The sequence below is a fragment of the Phoxinus phoxinus genome (genome assembly GCF_949152265.1).
Source record: "Phoxinus phoxinus genome assembly, chromosome: 5".
Classification (NCBI taxonomy): domain Eukaryota; kingdom Metazoa; phylum Chordata; class Actinopteri; order Cypriniformes; family Leuciscidae; genus Phoxinus; species Phoxinus phoxinus.
Window position 1 is genome coordinate 21,971,028 of NC_136880.1, and position 19,303 is coordinate 21,990,330.

Genomic DNA, 19,303 nt, shown 5'->3' on the forward strand with positions numbered 1-19,303 from the left:
GCTTTACAGGACCTGGTTAAAGTTCACAAAATCCTAATGGCCGAGATTCAAGACTCTGTTCAAAATAGAAATGCAGAAAACCTCCACCAGATCTTCGTTACTTACAAAGACAAGTATAAAACCAGCACGTTCAAGCACATCTTAATAAGTATCTTAATCGTATTTTTCAGTAAAAACATCTAAACATCCATAAAACAAGTTACTTCAGAAGCAAAATTGCATAAGATAAGAAGACTTGTTTACAGACCATATGTTTTGAATTAAATTTATTTTTCTTACCCTACTGTCATTCATTCATTTTCACACAATTTAGTTTGGACACAGTCTGCCAATGGGGTAAGAAAAATAAACTGAATGATAATACATTTTCCAAAATATGATTATATATTTTTTTATTTAATTTACTTTTCAAACAAAGCAATCATATTGAGTAAAAATGAATTAAATATGCCAGGGGTGACAGATTTTTGTGTAGAATCAAATTTTGTGTACATCTGCAGAGTTTTCGTTGAATTTCTGCAAGCCTGGTTAATATTTAATATTTCTAGAATGATATTAAGCACTGCTGATGTGTGTGTTTTCTGCTAACATTTATACCCTGTCTGCTTTAGGCTTCTGCTTTATGGAAAATACTGCAGTCATGTAGAATCAGCCATTTCTCTGTTAGACTTCATCTGTAAGGAGAAAGAGGGCGTTCGACTGAAACTAGAGGTGCCGAACTGTTTCATTTTCTGTCATATTTACAATATTTCATCTCATTTTATCATTTATCATGCACTTTTCTCATACCCAAAGCGCTAAAAGATCTTCTGTGTTTTCATATTTTATTTACTTTATGTTGCAGGAATGTTCGAAGAGAGCCAACAATGGGAAATTCACTTTGAGAGACTTGCTTGTAGTTCCCATGCAGCGTGTGCTGAAGTACCCACTACTGCTTCAGGTACAGTAACATGTATCTATACACCCACACTATTATCATTATATATTGTCTTCTTCCAACACTTTGAATTAACACTAGAGGAAAGCACATCACATTTTTGAGGATCTTAACGGCTTACGGTACTGTTTTAGAATGAGCCTCTTAGACTGTCCTACTAAAATGTACCACATGGTGGCGCCGTCTGGCTGGTTATCTCTTCTTCTGTGACCACTTCACTATATGAACTTACAGAACTTGTCATCACTGCGGCTGGAAAGTTTTACTCTCCTGTTTTGAGCAGGGAAGACATTTCTGATAGTTCAGGTTGCACAAATCAACACAAGAGGTCATTATATTTTATATATATATATATATATATATATATATATATATATATATATATATATATATATATATATATATTATTATACATCGTGAAACTGCAATCACAAAATGTTTTACATTTATACTTTTGACGTATTTCTGAGCATTAGGGATATCCAAAAAATGTGGGTTGGGACTTGTATTTTTTTTTAGTCTATGGTTGGGACTTGATTTTATTCCCTGGGAAAATGTTATTTTGAAAAGGGATCTGTATATGACAGATGTAGGAGGAGAGGGGAAGTTGTCTTCATAATCACATGCACAATATATCTATATTCTTTGTTCCAGTTTTGAAGTGAATATATAAGTGGCTTTGAACTACTTTTCCTAAAGTGACCACCGGAGGTGTTATGACCAAACCAAAAGTAATTTATTTATTTATTTATAAGAAATGTTCTGTAAATGTGCCAGTAGTGGCACATTTCTAATTGTGGTCCATTGTCAAGATGGACATAGTTTATTTTTTCAGATGTTTTACTATTCATTGAATAAATACAATGTTTCTCAAAGGGAATGTTACAAACTGTAATACTTTCGTTCGTCCGCGGAACGCAAATTAAGATATTTGAATGAAATCTGAGAGCTTTCTGACCCTCCATTGACAGTCTACGGCGCAACTACCACTTTCTAGCCTCAGAAAGGTAGTAAATATATCATTAAAGTAATCCATGTGACTCCAGTGGTTTATCCTTAATTTTATGAAGTGACACGAGTGGTTTGTATGCTCAAAAAAAGTACCATGTACATTGGAGTTTAATATATTTAGGGGAGGAGTGGGGGGGGGGGGGGTTAAAGCACTCGCGTCGCTTAATAAAACTGAGGTTAATCCACTAGAGCCACATGGATAACTTTAATGATGTCTTTACTAACTTTCTGAGGCTTGGAAATGGTAGTTGCGTAGCTGTCAATGGAGGGACAGAAAGCTTGCTTGATTTGACTTGAAAAGAAATTAATTTGTGTTTCGAAGAACAACAAAAGTCTTATGGGTTTTAAACGACTTGAGGGCGAGTAAATGATGACAGAATTAAATTTTTGGGTGAACTAACCCTTTAATAAGCCAAGTCACTTTTACTTGAGAATTTTAGTGAAAATTCTGTCATCATTTACTCACCCTCATGTCGTTCCAAACCCATAAGACTTTCGTTCATCTTCGGAACACAAATTATCATTTAAATCTTGAGATTGAAAATATCTCAAATTTGGTAAATGGAAGCTCAAACATGCAGGCTTGAAGTTCGAAAACCAATGAGGTTCATTCTTGCGTGTCAAGCAATTACTTTTGCGCTTTCATTTACCATATTTTAGTGCTCTATGTATGTTTGCTGATCAGTGTTTAAATGTGAATACAAGCCTAAATTAAATCTGTTTGTCATATAAAGGGATCATGTCTCTTCAGAAGACTTGAATTAAACCACTCAATTCATATGGGTTTATTTTACTTTTTATCTCTTTATGAATGTTTTGAATCGTCTAGTGTTTTGGGTGAATAGACTTTCAGTGGAGGGACAGAAATATCTCTGGTTTCATTAAAAATATCTTTCATTTGTGTTTCAAAGATGAAAGTCTTGTAGGCTTGGAATGACATGAGTGAGTAACTGATGACAGAATTTTCATTTTCATTTTTGAGTGAACTAACCCTTTAACTATAACCTATAGGTAAATAATATAATGATCACAGTGACTACACTAGTTCATGCTAAAGTTTTGTAAGCGAGAGGTCCACCATTCACCACAGGACAGAGATGACATGAGAACAGAAGTGTGTGGACAAGTGTTAGAGACGTGTGTCGCCACACACACACACACACACACACACACACACACACACACACACACACACACACACACACACACACACACACACACACACACACACACGCACACACGCACGCACGCACGCACGCACGCACGCACGCACGCACGCACACACACACACACACAAAAGCAGGGGCAGGTGACAGGGTAGCTGACACTCTACCGCATGCTGTCCTGTGCTCAAACACATTGTGCCCACTTCCTCTGAAATGACTCAAACACACTCTCTTTTTAATAGTGTAGTGTATCTAGTGTAGCGTGTAGGTCTGAGCCCCCCAAAACACATGAAATCTGATTTTTTCAAACCCGGTCTGAACCGCATAAATATGTTGTTTCATATCTAATTAAAATGCGAGTTTGAACAATAGTTTAACTCTAAACATTCAGATCATATTTCATGTAATTTTTCATAATTTATGATGCAACGTCATAATGGCATTCAGTATGTAATGAATGGGAATGAGCAAACAAGAAAGGAGTTTCAGACACTGCATATTCACTATTGTGTAAGTATAGTAAATACAGTCTGACACTTAGGTTGTTTTCAATTCTCTTTTCATCTCGCATCTCTTGCCGTCGTGTTGATGCATAAGTCATTACAATGGGAACTGATATGGATATTGACTATTGAATGCTGTTTTGACAAATTATTCAGAGTTCATCACTCGCAAAATGACAGTGCGGATAAAAAAATAAATAAAGAATTGGTCTTACAGAGCTCATGGTGTCTGCAGAAGCACGGATCACCACTAGCAGTGAGTTTTGAGACCGAAATACAGATGAATGTCTGAAGAGACAGGATTTACTGGTAGATCTACAGGGATGAACACTGAAATCTCATTCATTTGTACTATAGGTAATTGGGTCTCCATAAGCTCCTGCTCTGCATTATACCTCCAATGCTTTTAGGAATATACACACACACCTGAGTCTAGTTGCACGTGTACACACACACACACACACACACACACACACACACACACACACACACACACACACACACACACACACACACACACACACACACACACACACACACACACACATGCTTGAGCTTCCATCAAAGTCACAGCAGTGGTCTGGGTCAGAATGTAAATCTGGAAAGAGTGCTGAACTTTCCACTCACCTTGTTTACTTGCTGCGATTGGGCTGTTTGTCTCTCTCCAGCAGAATTCGATTCCACTCTGAAAACAAATGCATGTTTCTGATGAGCTGCACAGATTTCATACTTGGAACAACACCATTTCTCTCCCAGCGTGTTTGTGTGCTCGTGAGTCTGTTTGCGCACAAATCCAAAGGCCAGATTTGTTTATCAAGTTAATTAGTTATGTTATAGCGTGGATCTCAAAAGGTTCTGTTGATGCTCTTCTCCATACCGTGGAATAAATCTGGTTCAAATCAAAATGTCCAGCATCCCATCAAAACTGACCTGGTGCGCTCATTAGAAACTTGGCTCTGGGTCTTTCAGAACAAGTCCTCAATGAAGTGGTCTAGTCCAGAGTTTTGATGATGATGATGATGATGATGATGATGATGATGATGATGTGACCACATTCCGTGACACAGAACAGGGCCTGAACATAATTCTGACTCAGTTTCAATGACATATAAGGGTCTCCAAGATAAAGAAATGCATGCACCAGAGTAGAAATATTCTCTTTGGTTTCAGATGGTTTAATCTAAGATAGTCCTCACCACATGATTAGTACTGTAGAACATGGCCAAAATTTAAATAAAATTATGAAATTATGAAAATTAATACGTTTTTTTCCCCCCGCGTGACGTGTGCTGGTCTGTACTTTTGTCCAAAAAAATAAAAAATCATTCTCTCTTTTCAAGGATTGCACTGTTTTAATTAGGCTTTTTTCCCCTTTCATTGTGGTATCTGGAAAATATCATTGTGATATTTTGACTTTATTGTCTAAATTTAATTAGACATTTAATTATTGTTTAAATTAAAATCATGATCTTCTAAGAAGAGATGTATTTAAACAATTTACTTTTTTTTCTTTCACTTTTCATATAGGAATTGGTCAAATATACTAATGACACTACAGAAAAGAGCAACCTACGAGTAGCCCTTGATGCCATGAAAGTAAGTATCGATTTCTTATGGAATCTACTGCAAAAACGTACAGAAAGGACAGATGATCAATTTTTTGTCATTATTAAATGCTTAAAGGTGCAGTAAGCGATTTCTGAGAAACACTTGATATTTGAAATCAACCCAAACAATCCTTCCCTTCATTGCTCCGCCCCTAAAAATGCACGGACACGCAATGCAAGAGTGGACAGTAAGCTGTATAAAACGTGCGTTCACCCAATCAATTTTGAGCATCCAGATGGTATAATCAAACATATCTCGTGGAGGGCTCTCGGAGTATGCATTTATTTGTCATTTTAACTGTTGGAAACGGAGCGTAAAAGTGGACTTCAAAGATTTCTTATCCTGTTGCGCCCTCTGTAGGCCATGATCTGCGACTAGTGGATGTCAGGCTTATATGGCTGAGAATTCAATTTGACTAGTCGACTTGTCTGTGCGGCTCTTAACATAGACTAAGGCGCCGTCCACACTACTGCGTTTTCGTTTAGAAACAGAGAATTAAAACGAATACGATCTCCGTCCACACCAGCGTTTTAGCTGCGTATTAGAATTGATCTCCGTCCACATTAAAACGACTGAAAACGCGGATCACGTGACCATTCACCAACACTGGGCATGCACATGCCGGTGTAAACACAACTTCATTGATAAAATTATCCCACCATGCGCTGGTTCTTCCCGGGTTAACCCAGAATCGACGCTCCATGTGCGGTCGGTACCGCCGCCGCTGCACAGGAATTGTCACAGATCGCTCGAGTGATAGCTTGCCTCCGGCGCATGTAGGCAGTTATAGCATTGTAAAATGCAGAATTTACTTGGACAACAGCTGCTAGCAAAGATATACGCCATGACTGACGACACCCAATCATAGAGCCGAGCGTGAGCCTCTACTACGTCATCGTTTCTAAAGTCCTCCGTTTTGACCTGTCCACACTAAAACGCCCTCCGGAGATTCAAAATGAAAAACGGGCGGGCAGCGTTTCTAAACTTCTCTGTTTTGGGTCTCCGTTTTTGCCGTTGTAGTGTGGACGGGAGGTGCAAACGTAGCAAAAGGTCTCCGTTTTTAAACGAAAACGCAGTAGTGTGGACGGGGCCTAAGGCTGTGTGTCCACCAAAGCGGGGTTTTTTTCAGTTGAGACGCTTTGCTTGCTATGATACGGAATATCCGCGAAGTGTTACTAGTATCTCATTTCACAGATCGTTTGTTTCTGTGCTGTTTCTATATAAAAATATCGATACAATGTATATTTGCTCTGGCTCTTGTTTAAAATTATTTTGTTCCGTTATTATGATTGTTGTTGTCATCTGTTGACGTTGTACAGGCAGAATGTGTTGGTTGGTTGGTGTGGTATTTGCCCCGCCCCTTCTCCACTGTGATTGGACGGCTGACAGTGATGAGCGCTGCGTTTTACCAAAAGTTGAATCTATCTATCTGATCTATTTAGAATGTGACATCAGGTCATTCCTACATGTTCTTGGTAATGTTTTAATATCCATGAGATATTATGGGGTTCTATACGTGAAGTGATGTCAACGCCTCATATCTGTCTCACTGGCAGAGTAGGTGGAAAGCAGATTAATGGTTATGTGAGGAGCAGTAATGGAACAGAGGCCTGCGATGATTTAATTTGTTGGAATTATCCTCTCAGTGTTGATTGGTTTAGCCGAATGGGAGCGGTGAGAGTTGCTCAGACAGGGACTGAACTCATCTACCTGCCTGCCTGTAAAATGGTGTGTTTAATTTAGACTCGTAAGTGAGAGTTTGAGCAGAGGCTGCGTTTTAAAATGGAAATCAGCCGAGATCCACGTCATCCCAGTGGGGTCTTTTGAAAAACCTCTTTTGATATCTGGAGATGTTTATTCTCGCTAATGAAATGAAATAATTTCCTGTGGAGAGATAAATACTGGATATATTTTTTCATTCATTTCATAATTATTTTATTACTAATTACACTGTATTATCAATGCAATTTGAGTGAACAGTTGGTTTGAAAATAAACATCAATTTCATAATGTATTTTTCATAATGGTTTGTCTCTCTTTTGTTTTAATGACAGCAAATCTAATAATCATGTTCTCCAGCATGATAGGAGTTTTTTTTTTTAAAGCATCTCAGAGAACACTAAAGATGATGATGCTGAAAATTCAGCTTTGACATCACAGGAACAAATTAAATGTAAAAAATATATTACATTTTAGAAAATGGTTATTTCATATTGTGATAATTTTTCACAATATTACTCCTTTTAATTAATTTTGTTAGATAAATGAAAATAAATAAAATCCTTGGTATTAAGAGATCTTACAGACCCAGAACTTTTGAGCTGTAGTGTATATCATTTTACATCAACGTTTCTTTAACATTCTATTATTATAATATCTTAACATGTATTTAATATAGGTTTAGAGTCTGGTTTAGGGTTAGTTGCTTGTAATTAAGCATAGTTTACTGCTATTTCTGTAGTAAATACTGTTCATATAACATCAAAATAAAGAGTTACCAAAACTGTATTACCATTTTGCTTCTTCTGTTTATTTCCCTGTCTAATTAGTTGAATTTGTTTTCCACATAATTGTGTGTATATATGATATGCATAAATCTAGGTCATTTTCTTTTCCTTCATTTAACAGGACTTAGCCCAGTATGTAAATGAGGTGAAAAGAGACGTTGAGACTCTGAGGGAGATCGATCAGTATCAGAGATCCATAGAGAATTTGGTAAGTTGTACACAATAAGCGAGCCGTCTGCTTTTAAAAGCATAGCTTACTTACGTCATCGTTGTTTTCCTGTCTGTTCATGAACTTCCCTTCACAGAATCAGTGCTTACTTTCTTACGGAAGACCGAAGGGTGACGGTGAAGTCCGTTTGGTGTCAAATGTGGACAAACGTAGACAGGACAGGTGAGGCTTAAGGCAAAAACCTTGACTGCAGTCCACTCCTGTTTTTACTTTCATGCCATGTCCTGACGTGTGTCGATCCTGCAGACATATTTTTTTGTTCGACGTCGCTGTAATCGTCTGCAAGAGGCGTGGGGACAACTACGAGATGAAGGAAGTGATCGACCTTAATCATTTCAAGATCACAAATAACCCCACCACTGATAAGGACAACAGAAAGGTCAGTGAGAAACATAGTAACAGGAGGTTTTAGGCTCAGAAAACTGCACCCAAACATCAAACAGTCAAATTTTTCTCATGATCCCAACATCTGCTCATATTCATCATATTGTTCCATTCTGAAGTGGTTTATAGAGGTCGGACTGGAATAGAAATCACTCGAGCGTTCTTGTCTTCTTCACACATGGCTCCACATAACTCTCCCTTAGATCTCTTTTGATCTGTTAGTGTCATAGTAGAATAGTCTTTGCTGATTTTTTTTTTTCCTCTGTAAAAAGTGTTTATGTCCTCCAGGATACTGTAGGATATTCTAGCAATATCCGAACCATTTTAAGGACGGTGTGACTTACCAAAGTGCATTTTTATGCAAATTAGTTGTGCTGTTGTAAGCTCTTTGAAACCGCATAAGTCAGTAACGTTTTCAAATGCAGTACATAGGAAAAGTTGAGGTCTTTATCATTTCAGATCCAATACACGGTGTAAAAAAACTTTTTTAGATCAAGTAAATAAAGCTAAAAAGCAAATGTTCAAACAACCTCCAGGAAGTATTGCTTCTCAGAGAAGTTTTCCAGCTAACAATATACTTTAATTATAATATATATATATATATATATACACTGTGTAGTATATTTTTATGCGGTGTTACCCTTTTTGCTGTCTTTGCTCTCCATGTACATTTCTTTTAGGAAGTATGAGATGAAGAACATAATACTGAAATATTTAAAAACATGTTAATAAAGTAAACAACTTTCATAGAACTATTCAAGTTATAATGCAATAAATCTTCTTAAAGTTACTTTATTTAAATAGGCAATTAACAGCATTTTTAAAATATGTTTAAAATATTTCTGGGTTTATAACTCATCTGTTTAATTATATACTGTAAGTTAAGCATAATTAAGACGTGGCCACTTGAGTGACAGGTGGACTGCCGCTGCTGTCACTACTAGCCGTTTGTCTGCTGTCTGTCAGCGTCACGTCACCTCAGCTAATTCCAGCTGCTGAACTTGGCATCTCTGCCGTGTTTGTGCTTTTTTCGGGATTATTTGATACAATTTAATACACGCACTATACCTCCACGCCGTTGGATTCCGTTGTTGTCGAGTATCGAGAGAACAACCCAGGAGCGGAGCTACGGGTGGGCCTGGGTGGGCCTAGGCCTAGTGACAGCTTGCCCACCGTCAGATCCAGGGAAATACTTTTTTTTTTGATAATACAATTTTCTAACGTTAAACAATTCTTCAATAATTATTGTAAATGTGATTTGTGATTTTTCATGCATTAAAACTCTATCCTAATATTAATAAGTAAATGCTAATTCGTCTATTCAGTTACGTCACACGCCAGCGCCCAGTAGTAATGTTCTTCTTCGAGCAAATATCTAGATTTCAACTAGCAGCGCCCTTTTTATGTTATTACAAAAATGGCCAAACCGCTACCTATGATGCATTTAATAAAGAAAAACGTCTTGACAATGGCTTTACATCATCAAGTCAGCTGTCACTTTAGCACGAGGCCCTGTGCGGTCGCACACTTGGTACTGCCAGTAGCATATAGCATTAGCTCCTAAGCCTGAGCAAACTCACCGATCACGTCGAGCTAGGCGGGCGTGGTTTCAGCAACCAGCAACCTCAGCTCCACCCACGGCCCGCCTCTTTGCCCATTTTCTGTTATCCGGGAGCGCCAAGATGGCGACTGCCGGCCGGCTCCGCCCACTTTTGGCTTCAAAAATGCTCTTCAGAAACCTACGGGTGACGTCACGGTGCACTACGTCCATATTTTTTTACAGTCTATGAACGTGACCTGCCAGAACTGAAGCTACGTGCATTTAAATTAGTCAACTAGAAAACTATGCCTGTTTTTGTGAGTAAACTATCATCCAACAGCCTAAAATTGAACAGCCAGACCTGTTCAAGCTGAAAAAAAGCACCAAAAATCAAGCTGTCCCTTAGACTGTAACGGTAAGTGTAACAGATCAGGCTGGAGAGCCCATCGCATACTGTTGCAGACAGATGTTACTGCTCTTTATGAGGGTTGATGGATGGTGAGGTGACGGATCGCTGCTGCATGTCAAGTCAAATTCTGCATGCTGAACCAACTGCTGTGGAAAGACTTGGTTGCTTTTGACAGTAAGTCTGTGTTCATTGTGCAGCAGAGTATCCCATGTCGTGTGAATCAGAAGTGGCCATATTAAATTGTGTATATATAGAGGTTGCAGAACTGTTTACTTAGATTTTTTTTTTCAGTCTGTGAAGCTCAACCTCAGGTTACCTTTGGTTTTCTGATGTTCTTTTTGGGCTTGGCAATAGTCGTAGAGATGTAAAAATAATGCGGACGTGTCTTTAAACTTTTGATATTTTTTTCTCTTTTATGCCTTTCACCAAAAGGAAGGTTTCTTCTGAACAGATGGTCTGGTGAAATCTGTCTCAAGGAGACCTTGGCCAGGCAAAGCCCTGCTGGCTTTTCTGTTTGAAGTGCCTTTCTGCCCCTCCTCAGTCAGGACACATACACACACTTAATACGCTGATGGATCTTGTTCCTTCAACCACAAAACACACAGACATGGCCACATAAAAATCTTTAAGAATATAGTAAAACTTTATTATAACCATCATTAATAAACATTATCACATTATTTAATGCTCAAAGAATGTATACATTTACTTAACAAATTTACTTTTGGAGGAAAGAAAAGCTTGTAATAGTTATTGCAAGGGCTTTAATTATATTTAATTAAAAAAGACTGCCTTTACTACTTTTAAAGTCTCACCTGGGTTTCATTTATAATATATATATATGTTTTTTCCCCCTTTTATTGAAAGATGTGGATTTTTTTTCTGTTCACGTGTACTGAACACATCCTCATATTTCAGTCTTTCGATAACACACGGAACAGAATATTATGGTTTTCATGTTAAATTAGATACATGTATTGACTGAATTAAGCAAATTAAATTACGCAAGTTAACATGTAAACTCTGGCAGCTCATTTTCATATTCTTTATTTGTTAAGCATTATGTCAGGTTTGTTATTAACAGTTACTACTGCCAGAAATACTCGAACAGTGTTATTTTAGTACTATTGATAAACTATTATAGTATTTATTCATATTTTGAACTAACTTTTACTTTTATAGTTTTCAATTTAATTTTAGTTTTAGTATTCTTTTTTGTGTTTTAATTAAATTAATAGCTTCAATTTATTACACTTTTAGTTTGAGCAATTATGGTATTTCAACGCTCTATTTTAATTACTACAAATCATATTTAATAGTTTTAGTTTTACAACACTGGCCTGGACAGAGGCAAGGATGGGATGCCGCGAATGTAGTCTGCATAAATGCTACGCCACACAAATGTACTCATGCACAGCACACACACATACACATTTTCACATACACACTGAATAGTTGATGATGAATGTGTCCACTCCCCCAAGGTTGCCTCTGGCTGTCTATTACCGTGTAAAATAAAATGAGCCCTTTCCCCCCTTCACCCACCAAGCCTCACCGCCATCTCCCATCACAGCTTTAAACCAAACACCACAACCCTTTAATTTTCCAGTACATCAACTTTTTGAGCAACTTTTTTTTACAAAAAGTCTTAATGTAAATGCATATTTGAAAGATAGGATTTCATTTGTATTTTTTAAGCAGTTATTTTTCTCTGTCTTGTCCTCTGGCAGTGGTGCTACGGGTTCTTCCTCACCCACCAGCAGGGGCAGAGTGGATTTGAGTTCCTGTTCAAGACAAAAGAGCTGAAGAAGAAATGGCTGGACCAGTTTGAGATGGCCATGTGAGTTTGAATCTTTGGTCCCGAAAATCACAGTTCTGTCACATTTACTCACCCTCATGTTTTCCCAAACTTTCTTTGTTCCGTGGAACGCAAAAGGAGAAGTTTTGTTTTGCTCTTTTCTGTGCAATTGCAATAAACAAGAACCAGAGCCTTCAAGCTTTTAAAAACAGCACAAAAGGTACTGGAGGGTATGAAAGTATGAATTGGAAGTATTTCACTGATAATCTTCCCCTCCATTGAGCTGTTAACCAAATTGTTGAGATCCAACTTAAGATAACTGTTTTTTGAGAGTGAGTAAATTACCATTTGCAAATTTAAATCAACTACTAATTATTTAAATGTGTATTCAAAATTCTAAATTGGTTGGGTGATCTTTCACACTTTGAAACTGCATTCAAAATAGAATAGTGCACATGATGACAATAGGAAACATCTGCTTTTTTATGTTAGAGAGAGAGAGAAAATGTTTGCACACATCATCTTCTATTCAATATAGCACCCAGCATGATTACATCGATGCCATTTGATGTCAAGCAGCTTACTTCGCTCTAGTACATGGTGACATTCTGCACCTGGAATGCTGTTGAGATTTGATGGCACAGTGTATTTACAAGGGCTACGCTGAAAGAAATGAATAGTGAGAGAAGAGGGGTGAAAACTAACCAAAGTTCTGATTTGGAATTTGTGTAAGTTCAAGAGGATACGGCATGCCTCGTGCAGAGAGTCTGAAATTATGTTTTCTCTCCCTCTTGATTTATATGTCACCCTTTAAAAATGTGTTTCTGTACGCACACGTATACATGTGGTTGACTGCGTAATGATCTGAAAGGTGCATTCAAACAACAAATTACACCTGCTGCATGCACACCGCTCTCTTGATGCAAGAATCAATCTTAGAGTTGTTTGGGCAAAGAGATTCCCCAATGCTCTGATTCGTGCCCAGAATCTGTTTTCGGTTCCTGCCCCCACGGGCCACAACATCCGCCCCCGTTCTCTCTGGCCACTTAAACATGCAGTTTAACTCACACAGTTAGTTTGTCATTTCTCCAATCAGTCAACTTTGCACCATCGTTTTTCCATATTTCCCATTTTCCATTTCAGATCTAACATTCGCCCTGAGAATGCCACGTTTAACTCTCACCTCTTCAGAATGCACACTTTCGAGAGGGCCACTACCTGCAGCTCCTGTCGTATGCTTCTCAGGTGAGCTGTCATTACACTTCTGAGGCCGCTGTTAATTGTGTGTTGAAACAAGTTAATCAATATTAACCAGTCAGATCATTTAAAATAAAGACCTTATGAAATTGCTTGATGAGCACAGTTTTTTTTATTTCTGTGCTTTCTGTGCAGTGACATTGTAAATGTGTATAAATCTTCGAAATCAATATAGTTTTGGGGTAGTTAGGGTATATGCCATTTTCAATTTGACACAGATGAAAACAAGGCTGCGAGAGATAGGTCCTGTACTAAATGGAACCCCGCAATCTTCCTTCGAGTCCGAGTCCTCCGAGGGTAGAAGTTTGCTGCGAAGCTCGTGGCCTCTGCAAAAGTGTGCACCGAAGGCGCATATCGGCAGCAAAGGGGGCACTAGGGAGCACCCTTCTGAAACCTAAAATCACAAATGGGACCACTGTCCTACAGAGTTTAGTTCCAACTTGCCTGCAAGTTTTTGTATGCCTCGCAGTAGTGGCTTCTGACCATAAATTTCGGTAGGGCAGATTCTGAGTCTTAGCGCTAGTTTATATGAAACCCTGAAGGTTACGCTCTAATTTTGATTGACAGGCTTTAAGTACACACGACACACATAATGCTATCCTAGAATTGCCTTAAAGGGGTCATATGATGCTATTTTCGAAGATCATTATTTTGTGTAATAGAATAATACTATGTTTTAATGTTCAAAAAACACATTATTTTTCACATACTGTACATTATCGTAGCCATATCTTTCTAAAAACGTTGATTTCTACAAAGCCCCTCCTTCCCTCCTACCATAATGGAGCTTCAGCTTCCTAAGTAAGTTAATAATGTTGTCAGTTTTACTAGAGTCTGATTCTGAAAATGCAGATGACCAATCCGATCGATCGGATACTCGTATGTATTTACGGTACGCAAGCCGCGGTTCAGTTGAACGTGACAAACGCTGCCTGGAACACAGCCAGTCTTGTACTCTCCCATGTTCACATCAGGAAACTGCGCTGCACACCCACAAACATTTGGGTTGTACTGTTCTGGAGCATTGTTGTAAATAAATCTTAACCACTGGTCCTGATTGTGTCCGCTTTCGGAAGGGCAAATAAAGTGCTGCTTTTGCTTTCGCATAGAAACACACAGTGTCTCCACAAAATGGCGGCGACAACATAACTGACAACTGAAGCCACGCCTTCTTTCTTTGAGTATTTGGGCGGCATTATGCAAATATTTCCACCTAGTGACGTAGGTCAGTAAGTGAGGATTCGATCGAGGCGTTTTGGCTAGGTCTGGATCTTCCTTCTCTTTTAGATAGCTCAAAGTCTCCCACAAACAGATTTATTATTTGTTACTTTGCAGATCTTATACATGGACAAACAGCTACAACACACTAAAGAAAAAGGAAAACATGAAAACTCATAAGTTGACCCCTTTAATTAATGTAGTTTTTATTGCCTCTATTGAGTTGTAGAGGAATTCCAGTGAGGAAAAGAAAGTCATGTCTATTCTCAAAACAAACAACAGAACTATATAAAGGCTATTCACAAGATCATATTTAAACTAAATAATTTTTTATTATTATTAATTTTATATGCTACTGATAATAATAAAGAGTGTTATAAATTTAAATAAATATTTTTTTTGTAAATAACAATAATTTACAAAATTATTGTAGAGAGAAACAATGTCTTTAGAATTTTTTCCATCTGATGACATATAAAAACATTGACAGCCAATCAGAATCCATCCTGCTTTAAAGAGCTTGAGCATTTAAAATGGTAGATGACAAAACCGCAGCGCTCGCTTATAATGAACAGAAAGTTAACGTACGTTGTTGTGGACGCTAATATAGTTATCATTCTTGGTGTGAACGGGCCTTTACTGTCTTTACAATAACATGCACTGAAGGTCCCCGCACATGTTTATGGAGTTTTTATCTATTGAACGTTTTTTAGAAAGATGTTTCATCAGCAGGTGTTAAACAACAGTACAGTCCATTGAACAAATTGTACTTCTGTCCCTCAAAGCCTTCTTTTTATATCTGTCAAAAATTATTTATGATGCTACCCTGACTAAGGTCTATTGAAGCTAAATGACATGGCCTATAAGTCGATTTAATGGGATCTGTAATAGTCATGTAAGGTACATGTATGTAAATCAACAAAAGTCAGCGTTTGTGACCTTTTCTATCCTCATGCTCTTCAGGGGAATTTTTAACCAAGGCTATCTTTGTACTAAATGTGGAAACGGGGCTCATAAGGGCTGTCTGGGAAGACTAGGAGCCTGTGGAAGGACAGGTAATGGTCAGTAAAGAGCTTCTCCATGTTGGCATTTCATATTTGACAAATAAGGATAAAGAGAGAGAGAGCGACAATCACACTTCCTTAAATAACTTCCAACCTGGTTTCCCGTACAACAGGGCTAACATTGGCATAGAAAGGCATAGTCATAGAGAACTTTACATAAAGGTATATTATAGGGATGTCCCGATCAGGTTTTTTTGCCCTCGAGTCCGAGTCATTTGATTTTGAGTATCTACCGATACCGAGTCCCGATCCGATACTTCTATAATACGTACATAAAAAAAAGAATAAAGAAGAGCAAAAAAACAGATCCAGGATGTTCCTTATTTTTTATTTAATTCACCTTATTTTAACATTCAACAACTCTGTTAACAAACAGAGCACTTCTGTGAGGTAGCTTAAACAATCAAGTAATAAATAACATAAATTCTTCACTTTTGGTGACGTCAACAAAGTGATGTCATGCCGCACAGCGTTGCTGTTTCTGTGTGGAGTCAAAAGGGTCTAACTCTGTGCCATCGCATAACTATAGATGTGTTAAAAAATAATGAGAATATACCTATAGCCTATACATTACATTAGGGCTGCACGATATTGGAAAAAAATTACATTGCGATATTTTTTCCCCAACGATATATACTGCGATATTAAAATGCAAAAACGTGTTTTGTGTGAAAATTCCGTTTAGTGTGGCTCTCTAGATATAAGGCAACTAATTTAACTACTTGCTTGCTGGAGATGTCTATAATACTCAATATAATGCCACAGAATTGTAATTTGTACATGTACAGCCTTTTGCTGCCTTAACAGTTTTCTTTTACTCTCTCATTATGATCTCAGATGTTGCTGTTCAAAAAGCACAGGTGAGATAACCGACATTAATCTTAATCTAAACTGACTGTCCATACTGTACACTTCAAACATAATGCATGCCATTTCCAGACTGTGATATCAAATGATCTTCCTCTATGTATATTTGGAAGTAGAGGGAAATGATTGTGTAATGCAGTCTGAAGTATTACTGTACTGACAAAAAACTGTCTTAAATAGGAGTGACAGAATCATTGTTAGATCGTTCCTTTGTGTCAAGTGTGTAAAATCATTTTGACAATATTTTTACCAGGTTAAAAGTAGATAATAATAGCTGAGTGTGTTCATATTGCATAGAATCTGTTAATGATTTTCTCTCTCCTCTCTTATTTCACAGAGAAAGACAACACCTCGGAAACAAGACGACCCAGGTAGGTGTCTTTGTCTTCAGCATGCTTCTGTATATAGACTGTGAAGTTTTCCAAACTGCTGTAAAGGTCTTTTATGTACTCTACTTTAAACATTTGTTGCTCTGTATAGTCTTCCGGGAACTCGGGGAACTTAGTAATTCTGTGAATTCAGATCTATGTGGCCGTTCCAGATAATAACAGTACAGTTTATCATCAGAATGACTACTTTAAACAGCTGTACTCGCTTTTTGACCTTTTAATACATTATATGCACTTTTCAAATTTAATTTGTCACACCTCGGGACCATTTAAAATGATCTAGTGAAGACCAAATATTGATAAAAAATGGCGAGAAACGTAAAGAAAGTACATTCATCTCAATTTGAACTTAGTGTTGGAAAAAAGACCATGTATCTGTCAACTACATGTTTACTATTGGCAGTCTGACTCAGCTCCTTCCCGCACCTGTTTAAATTATTTATTTTTGAACAAATGTTTTTGAGTCCACAGAGCAACAGTTTAACATGAGATTTGTGAGGTTTATATGAGCCTGGTAAAGTCTGAGACACATCACAATCCCTTTCCCTTGCTATCTCTCCATTCACCTTGACTCTACTGTATTTATGCGTGAATTATTTATTTAAATAAAAAAAGTGGGAAAAAATGCAATAATTTCAAAATAATAAATACATCATTTATTGAATGAGAATGATCACACAATGTAATATGTATATTAATACAAAATATCTAAAACTATAATTTAAAAAACAGTTATACAGTTAACCATTTATTATAATGTGGACATTCTTTCGTCTTTTTGTGTTTTGTAATTTTTAAAAAAAGCATTTACCACCAAAATTTTTTAAAAAAGCATCGCAGAATATTCTGCAAGGATTTACAGATATGATCATTCTCAGAACCATGTCACAAATCATATGAGATTATTAAGTTATAAAGAGATTATATGAGTTGTTAAATATATATATATATTATATATATATATTACAAAATGAATAAATAAATGAATATGTATTATGAAGAAATTAATACTTTTATTTAGCAAGGAGGCATTCAACTTTGAATTGATCAGAAGTAAAAGGAGCAATCACGTTTCTTGTAAAAAAGTATTTTGAAAGTAAAGTTTTGGCAACTGTGTGGCAACCTTGTTATGTGTTTTGTCATTCTCAGAAGTATTGCTTGTAAACAGTCAGGAGAGCTTCTCATTTTACTCAAAAACAAAACACTGCCACATCATTTTATTTTCAGAATGGTGAAACTTCATGCTCAGCTTAAACAACTGCTGATTTTCAAAATTGCTGCAGTTCTGTTTTGCTCTTCTGGGACTAAATAACAATCCTAAAGTGCTGAAGGAGTGTGTTCATGTTAATGGGAGGAAGAAGTGGTCAAAAACAATGCATTATAGAAACAGCACAAAATTGTTTCATTTGAACGATTCATTTCTGACCAACTTGTTACTTTTAAATAAGCTCTTTTTGAAGCAGTTTTATTATCTTCATTATCTACACAGTTCTCTGTAATGTAATAGCTCTGGCACATTTGGTCGTATTAATTGGAACATTCACTTCTACAACATTGTACTTATCAGTAACTACAGCTTATTGAGTGCTTTATTGAGAAGTTGTAATATGAACACATCCGTAAATGGATTCTTTCTTCAGGAAGTCTAATGTTCACACCAATTTCAGCAGGTGGAACATCTCCTTGGTTCAGGCCGTTGATACATTGAAGATAACAAGTCAAGTTATAAGATAACGAAGAACATGGGAAATTCTCTTAATTCGTACATTGATGAGTTGTTTTAGGATCACTAAGTGCCACACTTTTCTCTTCCACAGATCTGCTTCGAGAAAACTGTACAGTACTTGTATCGCGGGGTTGTGGTTTTGAGAATTTTGTCACAAATTTGACACTCCCGGTGAACACCATATAAAACACCTGGGATGTCAAATATGTGCGTCCTTTTAGTTACCTTCAGGCAAGGGCCGCTGAGCACCAGTCAGAGCTGCCAGGGTCAATGCAATGGGCTGTAATGGCAGGAAAACGCCTCTGCGTGTCTGACAGTCGGTAGTGGTCTCATTACACCTTAGTTATTGCTGCTGCCATCTTATTGTTCATGATACAAAACACCTCAGCTTAAATAGAGTATGATGTCATGTAGTAATGTCTGCTGAAATGCAGCCTAGCCATCAGAGGAATACATTTGAATTTAAAATATACAAAATTTTTAATAATATTGCACAATATTAATGTTTTTACTGTTTTAATTAAATAAATGCAGCCTTAGTGAACATAAGAGACTTGAAAAACATTAAACAAATCTTACCCCATTCTTTTGAATAGTAGTGAATACACATTTACATACATATACATGGATACATATAATGGTGATATTTAAAGTGCCTCTATTATGCTATTTTAAAGTTTCCTAATGTTG

The 19,303-nt window shown here is 37.1% G+C and overlaps 1 protein-coding gene across 3 annotated transcripts in view; it reads left to right on the forward strand.

The window, feature by feature from the left end:
* The window catches only part of vav3b (vav 3 guanine nucleotide exchange factor b), a 49,154-nt gene that overhangs the window by 11,178 nt on the left and 18,673 nt on the right, over positions 1-19,303 (forward strand). For 2 of the 3 annotated variants that reach the window (XM_079611653.1, XM_079611655.1), the window contains exons 8-19: positions 10-113; positions 612-711; positions 845-940; positions 5,145-5,213; positions 7,854-7,940; positions 8,038-8,123; positions 8,208-8,340; positions 12,025-12,134; positions 13,236-13,337; positions 15,531-15,628; positions 16,469-16,491; positions 16,836-16,869. In XM_079611653.1, coding sequence (XP_079467779.1) covers positions 10-113; positions 612-711; positions 845-940; positions 5,145-5,213; positions 7,854-7,940; positions 8,038-8,123; positions 8,208-8,340; positions 12,025-12,134; positions 13,236-13,337; positions 15,531-15,628; positions 16,469-16,491; positions 16,836-16,869 — 1,042 coding nt within the window. The remainder of the gene's footprint in view (positions 1-9; positions 114-611; positions 712-844; positions 941-5,144; positions 5,214-7,853; positions 7,941-8,037; positions 8,124-8,207; positions 8,341-12,024; positions 12,135-13,235; positions 13,338-15,530; positions 15,629-16,468; positions 16,492-16,835; positions 16,870-19,303) is intronic. The other variant, XM_079611654.1, reaches the window with a different exon arrangement.